The sequence below is a fragment of the Alligator mississippiensis genome, chromosome 4 (assembly GCF_030867095.1).
Source record: "Alligator mississippiensis isolate rAllMis1 chromosome 4, rAllMis1, whole genome shotgun sequence".
NCBI classification, from domain to species: Eukaryota; Metazoa; Chordata; order Crocodylia; family Alligatoridae; genus Alligator; species Alligator mississippiensis.
This window is the reverse complement of record NC_081827.1, coordinates 248,685,095-248,701,614: the sequence shown is the minus strand read 5'-3', so window position 1 is coordinate 248,701,614 and position 16,520 is coordinate 248,685,095. Positions and strand designations below refer to the sequence as shown.

General features: G+C 45.2%; 1 protein-coding gene across 3 annotated transcripts in view; it reads left to right on the top strand.

The window, feature by feature from the left end:
• The window catches only part of PTPN4 (protein tyrosine phosphatase non-receptor type 4), a 206,324-nt gene that overhangs the window by 113,956 nt on the left and 75,848 nt on the right, over positions 1-16,520 (top strand). For all 3 annotated transcript variants that reach the window (XR_009462146.1, XM_059727499.1, XM_059727500.1), the window contains exons 9-10: positions 1,332-1,419; positions 5,575-5,663. Coding sequence is in view for 2 of the 3 variants with exons in the window: in XM_059727499.1 (XP_059583482.1) it covers positions 1,332-1,419; positions 5,575-5,663 (177 nt within the window). In the remaining variant the exon portion in view is untranslated. The remainder of the gene's footprint in view (positions 1-1,331; positions 1,420-5,574; positions 5,664-16,520) is intronic.

Sequence of the window (16,520 nt, the reverse complement as noted above, 5' to 3'; positions counted from 1 at the left end):
ACCTCTTTCTTCCACAGGTGTACTGCCCATTTCCCTTTCTAAGACCCCTGCCAGATGTGCATGTAAAACCATGATAGGATCTAATGCACAATCCATATGCATGGCAGGAGACATGATTGTAGGATCGATTGTTAGATCCCGTTGTGCCTTATTGTCATCGCAGGGGGTGCCTGGGCTCCCCTTGCACCAGCAAGTAGCAAGCTCCTGCATCTGGGAGCCCCTCAGCTGATGGGGGTTGACCATGCTCTCTTGTGGCCAGGAGCCTTGACAGTTGCCAGGGCTCCAAGCCGTGAGAGTGCATGGCACGCCCCTGTGGGTGAGAGCCTGGATCAGTTAATGGGGCTCCCGGCTGCAGGAGTGCACCGGGCCACACATTCAGTTAATGGCATGATAGGAACCAGCCACAAAGTTGTAATACATCAGGGGTCTGCAACTCAGCCTGTGTGCCAGTGTGTGGCACATGAAGCCATTTTGCCTGGCATGTCACAACTGGCCCAGCTCTGAGCAGCTGCCACTGGCCACAGAGTCTGGAGCTTGCAGCAGGCAGCCAATAGGCTGCAAGCCACCTGGGCTGTGTGGCCAGCAGCCAGGAGGCTGCAAACAGCTGCACCAGGGTCTGGAGCCTTGGCACCAGCTCTGTGGCAGAGGTGGTGGCTGCATGTAAGCTTATGGAGATGGGGCAGCACAGCCCTGGCCCCTCCCCCACCCAGAGGCATGCATGCACCCACTGCCAGCAACAAGGATCGCTGTATGCATGAGCCAGTCACCCAGACCTTCGATGCATATGCCTAGGCAGAAGGATGGAGGAATGGAGACTTTCCATCCCCACTTTAGGGCAATACAGAGGCCAGACATTTGGTGCTGCCATAGCTGGAGTTGTATAAGCATCTGGAAATCAAACCCAGTTCTCCCGTGTGGCAGGCAAGGCTTCTACCACTGAACCACAGGGGACTCTACATAGTAGGGTGGAACAGAAGTAATTGTTCTTCTACCAGACATTTAGCATGGGTTGGGACTTGGGAAGGGAATTTTGTGCCAAAAAGCTTGTTTTAACGTTTTTTCCAACTATAAAGTTAGTCCAATAAAAGATTATCAAATAAATAATGCTGCTTACATGTTCCATGGGCTGTCATAGCTATTACAACACTGCTGCAGTATAGAGTCTAATCAGGTGTTTCTCTGCTTACCAAATTACTGTGGTGCAATAATGTATGTAAATGAGTAGAGAATTGAGAAGGCAGATAAAAACAATTGAATTAATGTATTAGTATCTGGATTAATTAAAGGTTCTGGGCATTTTATGCATATTTAACTCATTTCTCTCATTATAGAGGCTTGTCTCCTGCAGAAGCAGAGTTCAATTATCTCAATACGGCACGTACCTTAGAACTCTATGGAGTTGAGTTGCACTATGCAAGGGTAAGTTTGAATGAACTGGTACTGTAATAGAAAGGTAGAGAATTGTTTGCGATTTTGGAAGAACAATTTTTAAGATGTCCTTAACTTTTGCGCTACCGTTGCCATTTTAAAAGTATGTCAGTGGTCAAAGTTGAGAGAGGTACTTTAATTGTTTGCTTAACTTTGGGTTAAACAGGTTTGAGTAGCTTGAATTTACTTTCTTAGGATTTTCCATGTGTTTAAATTGAGGTAATTTGTTTAAATACCTTTTTCAAATCTGGGCACGAATAAGATGAACATTAAGTTAATTATTTGCCCCTATGTTGCACGATAGTGCTTTATCTGAGGTACCTTTGAACTTGAGAGAATTGCTGGCTGCTAAGATGGTCTGATTTGCTTCCTTGTTCAAGTGATGGGAAGTTTTCTCATCTATGTATGCTATAAATGAAAAAGGGCATCATTATTTTGGTTCTTGTTAGAATACTCCTAAGTGGGCCACTCCTAAGAACAATTTTCTGTTCCATTTCCTGAAATCCTCCCAAGCACAGATTTACTTCTTGCTGAAAATACTAATCTTTAGCAGCCTGGACACTTCAAAAGACATTATATGCTATGATCTGGAATCTAATTCTAAATACAGAACATTTCTAAATAACATTTTGGGTAGTCATGTTTAATAATGTATGAAATAGTCCACCCCATTTTTGCTTATTCTAGATAAATGTATTTGATAGGATCAAGTGATGGTTCTGCAACATTTAGGGTGCAGAGTTATTGTTAGAGAAAACTAAAATAGCAGGAATCTTGTTTGTGGCAGAATTTCCTGCCTCCAAATACTGGCATAGCCGCTTGGTTTTAGATAAGAGCATAAGTTGCTAGTTGATATCAGACTGACTCAGTAACAACCATACTGCTTAACTTGTGGTTCATACTTGTGTGTGAATGTCTAATAAGTTTTCTTTAAGTAATTTCCACTGCTCTAAAAGCTTAAAAAATGATGCTCTTTTACAAATCTGTTTAAACAAATCTATAAAGCTGAATATATAGTTAACTTGGCAGTTCTAATACAGTTTAAATTATTCTGCATGAAATTTTAAAAAATAAAACCAGGTGTTTCTGGGTATAATTGAGAGAGCCTGATTCTTCTATAGCAAAAATTACCTCAGTTTTATCTCAACTCTAGTTTCCCTGGAAAAATAATTGAACGTGTACGTACTCAAAAGCCCACAGAACCCTCTACTCTGCCACAAAAGTTACTCCACTTTTGCTGGCACTTGTCAACCAGCTGAAGGTGTTTGGAGACACTCCTATGCCTTCAGCCAGCTGCTTTGATCCCTTACTTAGCTCAAGCCCTTCTGGAGTGCATAATTTCATAGATGTAGGGTCGGAAGGGACCTAAGTAGATCATCAAGTCTGACCCCTTGCCCTGGGCAGGAATGAATACTGTGCTCATATGACCCCTGGTAAGTTTGAGCTGATATGACCCCAGCTAGGCAATTATCAAGCCTCCTCTTAAAGACCCCCAGGGTAGGAGCCAGTACCACTTCTCTTGGAAGTTGGTTCCAGATCCTAGCCGCCCTGACTGTGAAGTAGCGCCTTCTAATGTCCAGCCTGAATCTACTCTCAAACTTATGGCCGATATTCCTTGTTACTCTGGTAGGTGCTCGGGGGGAACAGGGTCTCGCCCATTTCCCGCTGGTCGCCCCTAGTAAGTTTGTAGATGGCCACCAGATCCCCTCTCAGCCTTCTCTTGTGAAGACTGAAAAGGTTCAGGTCCTGTAGCCTCTCCTCGTAGGGCCTGCCCTGCTGCCCCCTGATCATGCGGGTGGCCCTCCTCTGGACCCTCTCGATGCTGGCCACATACATCCTGAAGTGCGGTGCCCAGAACTGGACGCAGAACTCCAACTGCGGCCTGACCAGTGTCGCATAGAGGGGAAGGATCACCTCCTTGGACCTGCTCATGATGCATCTTTGGATGCATGACAAGGTGCAGTTAGCCTTACTGACTGCATCCTCACACTGGCGGCCCATGTTCATTTTGGAATTGATAATGACTCCAAGATCTCTTTCTGTCACTGCTCTTATGAGAAGGGAGCTCCCCCAGCCTATAGGTATGCTGATAGTTCTTACTGCTCAAGTGCAGCACCCTGCACTTGTCACTATTGAATCCCATCCTGTTCTCATCCACCCACCCCTGTAACCTGTCCAGGTCCAGTTGTATCCTTTTCCTCCCTTCTAGCGTGCCACCTTGCCCCAAATCTTGCTTTTCACCCCCTCATCCAAGTCGCTGATGAAGAAATTGAACAGTGCGGGCCCGAGGACCAAACCCTGGGGGACTTCCCTGCCCACGTCCCTCCAGGTTGAATAAGACCTGTCCACCACCACTTTCTGGGTGCAACCCCTCAGCCAATTTGCGATCCATCTGACTGTGTAGGCATCAATGCCACAGTCACCTAGCTTTTTAATGAGAATGGAGTGGGAAACGGTGTCAAAGGCCTTCCTGAAGTCCAGAAAGACTACATCCACGACACCTGCGTCCAGTGATTTTGTGACCTGATGGTAGACGGCAATCAGGTTGGTTTGACAGGACCTGCCCCTAAGGAACCCATGCTGGTTGCCCCTGAGCATCATCTCCCCTGCTGGTCCTTCCCCTATGTGCTCCTGGATAATTTTCTTAAAGAGCTCCATGAGCCAGAGCACCACGAGTGCTCATAAAGCCATGCCAGGGGGCCTGCGATGACCCCTGCCAATTTGCTCAGTGCCCTGGGGTGGAGAGTATCTGAACCTGCTGATTTGAACATGTCCAGCCCCTCCAGCAGTTCCCTAACTCGGTCCTCCCTGACCTTAGGCCTGGCGGAGTCTCTCCTGAGTCTGTCCTGAATCCCGGTGGGGGAGATGTCCCGGCCCCTGCACAAAAAAACAGAGGCAAAGAATTTGTTAAAAAGGTCTGCGTTTTCCTCTGGTGCAACCACCAGATTGCCAGGCGTAGCCTGCAGGGGCCCCACATTACCCCTGCCTTCTTCATGCTCCCTGTGTATTTAAAATAGGACTTTTTGTTGTCCTTAATCCTTGATGCAAGCCCTAGTTCCGTATCTGCTTTAGCTTTCCTAACAACCCCCCTGCAGACCTGAGTGATGGAGGTGCAGTTTGTGCTCTGACAACATAGCTGCTATAGTGGACCCACGTGAGTCTCTGAGAGGTGCACAGAAATTCAGGCAGCGGTGGGGGCAGTTCAGTATAGATATTACCTAAGGTTTATAGTAGGCTTATGAAACAGACTTATAGGAATGTGCAGTTTCCCATTTGAGCTTGCCATGTTTGATCTTCCTCTTGAATTGTTACTTTTCGGAAATAGAATTCTACTCATTTTTATGCTTTCACATATGTAATCTTTAGTTTGACAGAAATACAAAAAAGTTAGAATTATGAATATAGGGAGACCAAAAGCTGAGATGCAAGTAGAAAGTATCTGTAAAGACTCAAAAATGATAAATTGAAACTTGATGTTAAATGGAGTAGAAAGACAAAAGAGGAATTTGGCAAAATTGGAGTGGCATCATTTTGGTTGCCAGATGCTGAATGTATTGGGGTAGGTATAGACTAGAGGCAGGGAAAGGGTTACTATAGGTCAGTGGTTTTCAACCTTTTTTCATTAGTGGACCTCTGAAATATTTCAAGCGGAGGTGCGGACCCTTTGGAAATTTTGCGTGGAGGTGCGCCCCCCCCCCCCCACCTTAATTGTAAGTGTGGGTATTCATATACTTTTGATCATAGCTATCTTTTGCGGTCCCCTTAGGCGTGCTCTGACAACTCCCAGGGGTCTGCGGACCACAGGTGGGACACCACTGCTGTAGACTAAGCACCTGGAACAGAGAACAGTTGGAAAGAAGGATGTAAATTGTAACTTGAGGTCATTATCTCCTAAAAATTGAATGTAAAATGGGGGTAAACTTGCAGCTGAGGTTAAATGGACCTGTTCCATTAAATCCTTGCTCATTGCAGGCAAAATCAATCACTTTAGAGTCCTTAAGATACAACTTTTATGTTTGATGTATGTGTATGTGCACACACATGAGAGAGGGGGAGATATGAATGACAGAGTATGCATGTAGAGAGAGTTTTTTACAATATTAATTTTCCTGTGTTAAATCATGATTCCTTTGTTTTCTTTTAAAGGATCAAAGTAACAATGAAATTATGATTGGAGTGATGTCAGGAGGAATACTAATTTATAAGAACAGGGTACGAATCAACACTTTTCCATGGTAAGGAAGACAATTTTCAGCAAATTCTTTTGCACTTGTTATTTTAACATTTAAAAAAAAATAGCTTCATAAAGTGTCTGGAAATTATTCAGTCTTAGTAGTTCAAATGGGAGAGATTCACTTTGCATACTTTTCAATGGATGTTATGAACATTGGTTTTCATTCTGGAAATCTTCAGGCTGTACTGCTTGAATGATTTCAGTGCACAACATGGTTTAACTGCAGTGTTGCTGCAAGAATTTGGAACCTTATTTTATGTTTTAATGAGATTACACAGCCAGGGTGAACGTCACGGGAGTTATAATACAGTTCTAGCTCAGAATCCTTAAAAGGGATGGTTTGGCATGTTGGCAGAACTTAGAAATCTAGTTTTGATCAATAGGATGAATGATTGATTTATCTGGGGTTTTTCTTCTGTAGTTTAATTGCACTGACAGTATTAAATGTATATTACTGGCTGGGTGCAGGACATGAAAACAGAGAAGGTGGTATATTCAGTAGCACCATTTTCTCTCCCTTCATACATACAGTGATTTTTACTTCATGTTCAAGTAAAAGGATTTGAGGAAAATGTGATATTTTTCCCCTTAAGTATATTGTAGTTTAAAAAGAGAGACTATTGGGTTTTGCGTAGAAATTGCCATATTTCAGTAGTGTTCACCGTAATTCATACTAAACCGTCCTCCCAAGAACTGCCCTAACGCATGTAAAAGCAAAAGTGATCGGGAAGCTCAAGTTTGTCAGTAGCCTTAAATAAAGAAAGAGATCATTTTGCTCAGAAATAACTTAGTTGTCTTTCTCTGCCTGTTTAGAGTTCATTCTGACAGTCTCCTTTATGGCATGTCATTGCACGTGCTTTATAAAACTTGAGTGGGCTATGTGAGCCAGACCGCAATTGTCATGAAAATGAATGACAAACTCTGTTCCCCCCAAGATAATAAGTAGGTTAATGTTTTGCCTGTTGGTTGATTTATTTGCTCTGGGTGAGTTGATAGATTTTCGAAAAGTTGGTCTAAATCTTTGTTCATTTGAGCTCAACTTACCCTGATAGAAAAGTCTTCTCTAGGCAAAAACCAAGGATATACCAAATAAAGATGTGTTTAAAGGAATAACAGAACAGAATGCTGATTTTTACTTTCTCAGATTGACAAAGATTTTTTAGGTAGCATGATTCATTCAAGTAGGTAGAAGCTGGGACAAGAGAAAATGTAGAATTACATTATAACAGGATCACGTAAGACAGCGTGTTCATGCTGGAAGCATACACGCAAAGGGGCATATAGTACTTGGTATAAGCCACAGTGAGATTGTAACCATGTCCAGGCCCTGAGGGCAGCTGTGGCACCTCTAGTAGCATCACTGATCCTGCCTCCTGCTTGGACTTCTGGGTACCCACCTTGCTGCCTCCCCTGACGTGTCTTTGGAATAGAAATGGTGGGAGGCAGAGGGGCTTCCTCAGGCACATCTCTCTCTTTGCCTAGGTTCAGTTCACTGGACTGACCAGCCCTTCTTATTCATAGCCTCTCAGATAGCCCAAGGGCTAATGAGTGAGCCTTCTGGTGGCCTGCTGTCAGGTTCTGGGAGGGCTTTGGGGCTGCCTTCCTGACCAGCCTCTTCCAAGTCTACAGTCTTTCACAGGCTTTTCCATTAGCCCATTCATTGATTGTTTCTGTACCACCACTGACACTAACTACGGCCTCCACCTCCTCGTTAGCCACTCTCAAGCCTCCAGCTACAAGCTCAAACAATAGAATACGAGTTAGCTCCGCGCAGGCCTTTCAGCAGAGCTCTTCCCTGTCCAGGGATCAGGGCCAGACTCTCTCCAGCTCTGGAGCTCTATGTATATCCCCTGCCTGGCTCCACCCCTTCCAGTCAGCAGGCCTGGCCCACCACATTGGGCACAGGAGTTGCTAATTACTGCATCAGCCCTCTAGCGTGCTGCTGTCTGCAGTTAGCAGCCTGGCTCTGCTTATTGGGGTTTGCATCCTAAAGGTGTATAGCCCCGTACCTCTGCTGCCTGCCTGCCCAGTCACAGGGAGGGGAGCCTGTTTCAGTGATGTACTTCTGCATGCGTGAAAATAGGTTTTCTTTTTGGAGCTCTTAAAATTTGGAGCTCTACTTGTGAGTCCTGAGCACTTGTGAAAATTTGTTCCATTTTTAGGTCTTCTAATTGGGCACCAATACATGTGCCAATGCCCGGTCCGATGCGTTCTAATTGAACGCTCCAGCAGCCTCAACGTCATGTGTATTCAGTGACCCTTGTTTCAAAATGGTGGCAGGGGTGCTTTAAAGCTCGTCAAATGAGCTTTAGTTAAAGGGCCCCACCACCATTTTGAAGCATGGCATTCTAAGTGCATGAGATATTGTAGGCGTTTTTAATTAGAGTGGCTCCCAAGAGCTGCTCTAATTAGCCCCCTCTCCCTCCCACCCCGGAGCATGTGTAAAGATGCCCATACAGTTTCTTAAATGACAGTAAAAGCTTAAAGGACAACTGTAAGAGATTTTTTACTCATTAAAGTTAATTGTCACAGAAATGCTTTGTGTTGAATCTATCCCAGGTGTACTCTCCTGGGAGCTGCTGTATTGTTCAGACAAAGCAGATAGAAAGGGTAATTATAAGATGCTAGTCTACCAGTCAAATGACTTATGTTCACTTCCTTTCTTCTCCATAGATTTCTTATGTGAATTTGGTTGAGGCATTTAATCTCTCTGTAGCTTACTTCTTTGTCTCTAAAATGAGAAGAGTAATGCCTCCCTGCTTACCAGATTGGTGTGAGGATAGATGCATTTATACATTATTTTAGTGGGGACCATATAGTATAGAATTGGGCCCAAAGGCACATGCTTTTGAATAATGTATTTCCACCTATGGTGGTATTATGCTTGGTAATTTCTTTGCCTGTTTTTGGTGATAGCTATAACTCTGAAAAGTGAAATAACTTGTATAACAATTATGTGAAGATGTCATGTCCATAGTAAGTGAATTTTTTACAATAAATTAAAGGGAAGGTTTTTAGTATTTCTTGGCAACTTTCTGATTTAGGGACAATTGCACCCTTTTATTCACACTTACTGGTAGGGCAGCCCTACACTGAAACTGTTTAATAAATGTAACAGCGATACATTCTTATCGCAATAGAATGACATAGCAAAGCATATGTCATTTTTTTCAGTCTGTTGGTGAGACAGCTAGTGCCAGATTTGAGTCCTATGTTTTCATAAATGCTTTTTTGCCCTTTTTCGTAGATCAAATTACTTCTTGTTCTACCTCACAATTATCTTTTCCATGGAGTTGTGAACTTCTTATCCATTAGAATAGAGTTTAAAGCAACTTTTTAGGATCTATTTATGAAAGCCAAAGCCATTTTATTATAAATGGCTTATATGGTAGTGGATTGCATAGACGTTTTACACTTTGGCAGATTGATTCAGTATTTCAGAAGGAGATAAATTGTACATCTATTGGTAAAAGTCCAACACCTGAACTGGAGCCAGGCTGTTAATATTCATTGGAAGACTGAGTTATAAATTGCTTACTTGTAGTTGACTTCAGCCTTCTGTAGTGTTTATTTTCAGTTTTAGTTTTAATTTTTAAAAGATGAATAACCTTTGTTTGACCTTGACATTTTACAATCTAAGGAGAGAAATGCAATGAATACCTGTACAGGAGAAAGAGAGAGAAGTAGGGGATAACTTAACATTTAGTGTAGCAAGTGGTGGTTTTGATTCAGTACAGATGGATTCTGGAGGCAGTAGTAAATAGATGCCCTCTTCCATGCTAGGACTTTTATTTTAAATTGTTTTTAGTTTTTATTGCACTAAAATAAATGGAATGGGGAGTGAAATTAATAGAAAAGCTTTAATTAAATTGAATGGACAGTCATGCTATCTGGGCAGGGAAGTGAACAGTTGTAAAAGGTAAGTAGAGATTGTCATGGGGAAAAAGGTAACTGTTCCTCATTGCTAATCCCTTCTTAATACCATTATTTGTCCTAGATCTGTCCTTCAGACTTGCTTTTTTCCTCTGGTCTCTTCCTCATCCAACTAACTCGCAGCCATGCTGATGGACCCTTTCTGTGATTGCATGGTACTGGCTTTCTGACTTGGCTCTTTATACAAGATGTATTGTGAACAGCCAGCCTTTACTCCTGCTAAAAACTGGTTTGATGCTCAGCTCTGAAGAGTGCAGGATGTAAATAATTACATATTAAAAACTGTTAAAGCACAGTATTAAGATGGTGAAGTCAAGCATTCAGAAGTTGGAGAATGCCAGAATTAAGGTTGACCTCCCAGGTGTAAGCCTTAAGATATCACAGGATAGCATCATAATCTACCGTACAAACCTGCCAACTTCAGCTGTTAGAGTAACTGGTTGTAGTAGTAGGTTGCCATCCCTTTTGTGCCAGCCATACTGGGGAATGGATTACTTTGCCAGTTCGTTCTACAAATATTTGCTAACAACAGAAGCTTTGGAAATCTTGACTCCATTTCACCCTGTGGAAAGGAGCGTCCATGAGTCAGTATAGACTAGGAATCAGCAGTGTTGTCCAGGGGGGTGTCTCAAATGACCCAGTTTGGCTTGGGACCCAGTCGCTGCCACCATTTCTCTGCAGCTCAGCTTCAGCATGGTATGACGAAAACCCCCCTCTTGCTGCAGGCGGTGCCACCCGACTGCATCACTGCACAGGCAGAGCTCCCCCTGTCGGAGCCCAGGTGATCGAGTGTGGCACAGTGCACAGCAGGAAGAGCCTGTTGCATGCCGGATTTGTCCCTCAGGCTGTAGGATGCTGACTCCTCGTACAGACTGTTAGGAACTGCACCTGTTGGCCCAGGAGGTCCCTTGCAGTCCTGTGTTCATCCTTGATTCAGTCTTACGCTCGCTGGTTTACCCTATCAGACTCTCCAACCCTCAGTTTCTCATTCCAGTCCTAATCTCCAACTAGTTATAGCCTCTCTTCCCTGCACACCCCAATTCTTTATGCCCAATCTTCTTGCTTACTCCAGTTCCCTGCTCCTTTTCTTACTGTCTGATCTGTCTTTCACTCCCGCTGGCTCCTAGTCTTTCAGACTCAGCTGTCTTACTTCTAGAATATAGAATGTAATCTCTATGAGCATGCATGGCTTTGTAGTTCTTTGCAATGCCCTAGCTCTTTTGTGTGGTGTAAAAATCATTAATTAGCAACATTATTAACTGACCTCTAATTATACTTGTATAAACCTGTCGGCAGCAATGGGAATGTACAGGTAGCACTCAAGGCATAATTTGAAGGTGGTGATGTTCACAAAAGTATTTGGATGCAGAATTTAGCCCTCAGATTATTTGTCACTGGAGATGATGCGCAAGAAAGAATATAAATACCAATTTGACTTCAGAGCCCAGATTGACTTCACAGAAGCTTGTGCTTACTGAAAATAAATCTTTTTATAGATAAACATAGTGTACAGAGCTATTGAAGGAAAGTATATCTAGAATTTCATAATGTCAGTTTTGTTCACTTCTCAGAATTGAACTGCTCTTTTAGTCTAACAGCTAGCCTGGTTTTTCTTAAATAGTGCTTTTCTGTCACGTTCTCAATGGGACAATTGATGTTTAAAACCTGTTGCAACAGGGGTGTCTAACCTTTTTGAATGTGAGGCTGGATCATGAACTTTTTATCACCCAGTGGGCCGGTGAGCCATATTCAAAGACCTCACAGGAAGCGGTATCACATCAGGAAGTGATGTCATGTGACCTTTGACACCAATGAAGTTGCAGGAAGTGAGAATGAATTGGGTCTGGAAATGTGGTTTAAAATCCAAAATAAAAACAATATAAAAGCAACAATGAAATAATACCAAACACTTGACTAAAATAAACACTTTTGCATAATGCATAATGAAAGAAGCATAATGCAAATCAACAGATCAAACTTGGAAAAGATATCAGCCAGAGTGGAAAGTAATCAAAGGTGGAGGAATGTGTCTTGGCGGGAGATACCTGCGCGGCGCTTTGCAGCCTCTACCACTTGCTGCCTTGCAGGGGGCGGGGAGGGAGGAGGGAGCAGGGGCTCCTCAGTGCATCCGAGAGGCTGAGAGAGAGACTCGCAGCTCAGCTGGGCACGGCCGCAGCTGCAGCCTGGCATGGGTGCGGAGAGTCGCTGCCACACACGGGAGCCCCAGTCCGGGCTCCTCCTCGTCATCCCAGCCGCAGCCTCCCCAGGATGTGCGGGGAAAGGCGCCCTCCGCTCCGCCGCTGCCTGCCTTGCTGCCCTGGCGGCCGTGTGTGCCCGCACCGCCCTCTGGTCCCACCTTGGCCCTGTGTGGCTCCGCTGCTGAGCCCCGGCCCCACGCCACCATCTCCGCCTGCTTTCAAGGATGCTCGGTAAGTCGTCCAGGCACCAGGGAGCGCGTGTGTGCCCAGGCCCAGCCATGGGGCACTGCTCGCTACGGGCTGCATTTGGGAACAATGTTACTTCCCCAGGCCTTCAGCAGCCATTAGGAAGCTGCTAAGGGGCTGGGGGAGGGACAAGGGATGGGAACAAAAGTAAGCAGTGTTTACTTTCGTTTCCTGTTGTAGTATCTCGGGCCTCAGAAAATGGCTTGGCACGCTGCATGTTGGACAAGTCAGTTCTACAGCATTTAAATTTGCATGAGTTAACTATACATACATACTTAAATGATGTATTCCACAAAACCAATACGTTATCTCAATTTGGAGATTTGTTTTAATTTGGACCAAAGAAAATATAAAGACCTAGTATTAGCTGAATTGGATTGCATACAGAAGCCCATCTCTTAATCCATCAGACCACTTTTGCTTTTCTGGCAGTCATGAGCTGCTTCTTGAGCCCAGTGTTAAATGCATTAAGATTTTTGTTTGTGGAGGTGACTAGAATGGTTTTATAATTCATGCAGGTTCTTTGAGTTGATTGAGGCACACTGCAGGTCTTTTTTAATGTTGGGGATATTTTGAAAATGCTTCTATGAACATTTGTGTTTAGCTACCCTGTTTTCTAGTATTTGAGTTAATTTTCCTCTTCTAGTCTTATTCTAAGAATCTTTCTGCAATGTAGTTGCCTATTTAAAAATAGAAGGCAGTATTTCCTAGTCATCTGAAAACATCCTAGAATAGTTGTGCAATAAATTGGCATGATTTACAGCAGCTGTGCACTTAACACTGTGCTAAAAATCTTTCCTCGTTTTCACTTGAAGCTCAATGTACGATTGACAGTACTTCCTCTTCGGTTTTATGTGCCGCTTTATAGTGCTTGTTTTTCAAGTCCAGTAACCCAGGTGCAAGATATGCTATCCTTTAACATACACTTGTTTCTCATGGCATTCTAAATTCTTTGTGCAATAAATCGTACTAAACGTTTTTCAATGTTATGCACAAGGAATATGAATAAAATGATTCTCTCTCGCTTTGAGGTGAGATGTCTATAAACCCACGTGGGTTGGGTTTGTGTGGTTTTACATAGTTTTTTCTGGGGTCGTGATCATTTAACTAAGGGACTAAGCATTGGATGGGTATGTAGCAATCTAATCTTCTCTGAGTGGTGAGCTCTGCAGAGGGAATAGGAGAGAGCAGGGTTTAGGGGTGTCTTTTAGGGGTTCACCAGTAGAGATTTTCCTGGGCTGATATCGATGGCTGACTTCTTTTTAAGGAGCTATATTGGCCAATACCAATCTGATTCAGATATGCAGCTGGGCAGCTTGGAGAGAGGCATCAGGCTGGTAAATCTGTTGCAGGGGGAGAGCGGTGTTGGGGGGGGCAGATTGAGACCCCCCCCCCCAACAGTGAGGGAGGGAGTGGAGCAGGGGCAGGCCCTGCTTAGCTGGAGCGGGGTAATGAACATGGCCCTGGCCCGGCAGTGGCACTGGGCTGGGGGCCAGCCATGGCGGTGGTGCCAGCTGGGGCCGGGCCCAGGCAGGGACGGGGCCTGCCGGCAGCACGGGTTTGGGGTTGGGGTGCTGACAGCCCCTGGCCCGGGGCCAGCAGTGGGCCGGGGCTGGGGCTGGTGGTGGTGGTGGAGTTGGGCTAAGTCTGGGGCCCGAGCAGAGTTGGGGCTGGGAGCTCTTACCCGGCTGGGGTCAGCGGCAGCACAAGGCTGTTCCCGGGCCGCCATGTGCTGCTCCATCTGGGCACAGCTCTTCCCACTCCTCGGGGTGGGAAGCAGTCTGTGTACCAATCAAAAGCATGCCCCGTGCTATCTTTGGCACGCATGCCATAGGTTGCCGACCCCTGGGGTATACCTTCAATGATTGGGCTCGCTAGGGATGGGGGAGCCCAGGAGCAGCCTTCTGTCACCCTCTGGCAGGAGAGCTCACTTCTGCGGTGTCTGTGTAGCTGTCCAGCTAGGGGAGCAGGAGGCTGGAATACTTGTATGCTGCTCTTCTGACATACTTTCCTACTGCTAAACATTTCCCAGAAATATTTAGCGCTCCAACTGAATGCCAGTTTATAGCCTGGATGACAGTTGGTGGTGCCATAATAACATCTTTCCTTTTATGCCTTGATATGAGAACTTGAGGACATTCAGGAGGGTGCATGTGCAGTCCCAATGGATGCTATTGACCAAAAGACTCAGTTGTAAGCAAATGGGTCAGTGGACAAGGGAGAGAAATGTGTGTACGGACAAGGCATCTTCAGTAATTTCAGGTACCATACAAGCAACTTTTCTTTCTGGTCATCTGGGTCAGGAGGAGGCTAGACGGGTGCAGAGTAAGGGAAATTACTGATTGATGTTGCTGGCCGTTTCCAAAGTTGGGAGTTTCTGCTACTTTTTACAACTGTTAGAAACTGCTTATCAATCTTGGTTAAGTAATTTGTTAATAAATTAATTAGTAAACATTATTTACTTAAGAAAGAAGTTCCAGACCTTGCAGAGCCCTACCTACATAAAACGTGTTTTTGGCCAGCCCAGATGGATGCTCTGTTAGTAAGTACCATGACATGGACAGAAGTAGCTCAGCTGGCTGCATTCTGTTCAGAACGCCCCCTGAAATTGCCTGACATAGCACGGTCAGATTATGTTTGAGTGGTCTAGAATCGATTGAAATTGTGTCAGATCATCTTGCTACACCAAAAATACCTACTTGAGCTAAAGAAGACCTGCTTGATTTTGTGTGGTACTTGTTGTAGTATTATCAGGTCTGGATTTTGTAGTGCTGTTGTAGTATTATGGGGCATTGTCTGGGTTCTTTTCCTGCAGGGTCATATGAAGACTATCTCATTATAGTTGGTAGGGTAGGGTTGGAAGGGACCTGAGCAGATCATCAAGTCCGACCCCCTGCCATGGCAGGAAAGAGTACTGGGGTCAAATGACCCCAGCAAAGTGTTCATCCAGCCTCCTGTTAAAGACCCCCAGGGCAGGAGCCAGCACCACTTCTCTTGGAAATTGGTTCCAGGTCCTAGCCGCCCTGACTGTGAAGTAGCACCTCCTGATGTCTAGTCTGAAAATACCCTCTACCAGCTTGTGACTGGTATTTCTTGTCACTCCTGGGAGTGCTCGGGGGAACAGGGACTCCTGCTGGTCCTCTCTGACTAGTTTGTAACAGGCCACTAGATCCCCCCCTCAGCCTTCTCTTGTGGAGGCTGAACAGGTTCAGGTACCATAGCCTCTCCTCGTAGGGCCTGCCCTGCTGGCCCCTGATCATGAGGGTGGCCCTCCTCTGGACCCTCTCCATGCTGTCCACATCCCTCCTGAAGTGCGGCACCCAGAATTGGACACAGTACTCCAACTGCGGCCTGACCAGTGCCACATAGAGGGGGAGGATCACCTCCTTGGACCTGCTCAAGATGCATCTGTGGATGCATGACAAGGTGCGGTTGGCCTTCCTGACCGCGTCCCCACACTTTCGGCCCATGTTCATTTTGGCATCAATAATGACTCCCAAGATCCTTTCCTGCCTCTGCACTGACGAGAAGGGAGTTCCCCAGCCTGTAGGTGTGCTGCTGGTTCTTCCTCCCCAGGTGCAGCACCTTGCACTTGTTAGTGTTGAACCCCATCCTGTTCTCATCCGCCCACCCCTGTAACCTGTCTAGGTCCGATTGCAGCCTATTCCTCCCTTCTAGCGTGCCCACATCTTAATGTCGTCAACAAATTTGAACAGGGTGCTTTTTACCCCCTCGTCCAAGTCGCTGATGAAGATGTTGAACAGCGCAGGTCTGAGGACCGAGCCCTGGGGGACCCCACTGCCCACATCCCTCTAAGTTGAAAATGACCCATCCACCACCACCCTCTGGGTGCAGCCCTCCAGCCAGTTAGCAACCCATTTGACCATGTAGGTGTCGACGCCACAGTCCCCTAGTATTTTAATGAGAACGGGGTGAGAGACAGTGTTGAAGGCCTTCCTAAAGTCCAGAAAGACTACATCCACTGCTACCCCTGCGTCTAAGGATTGTGTGACCTGGTCGTAGAAGGCCACCAGGTTGGTCTGACAGGACCTGCCTCTAATGAACCCATGTTGGTTGCCCCAAGCATAACCTCCCCTGCTGGCCCCTCATGGACATGCGCCAGGATAATTCTCTCAAAAAGCTTACCCAGGATTGAGGTAAGACTAACTAGCCTATAGTTTCCTGGGTCCTCTTTTCTCCCTTTTTAGATTTACTGTGTAATTTCATTTTGCACTTGAATGATGAATCCTGAGGGTCATTTTAGTTTTGTGACCAGCTTTGGGGCTGTCCCTGGTGCTTTTTTTTTTTTTTCAACTTTCTTTCTGTTTCTAGGGTTTAAGGTAGGATTAGGAATAATAGGGTAGAGAGAGAGAGTAAATGACATCTTTGTCCTGGGATAGCCTCCTGTCTTCGAAGGTCATGGCACGGGGCACTCATTTGTGGTTTTATGTTGGAGACTAGAGAGAAATCCTTGTCTTGTT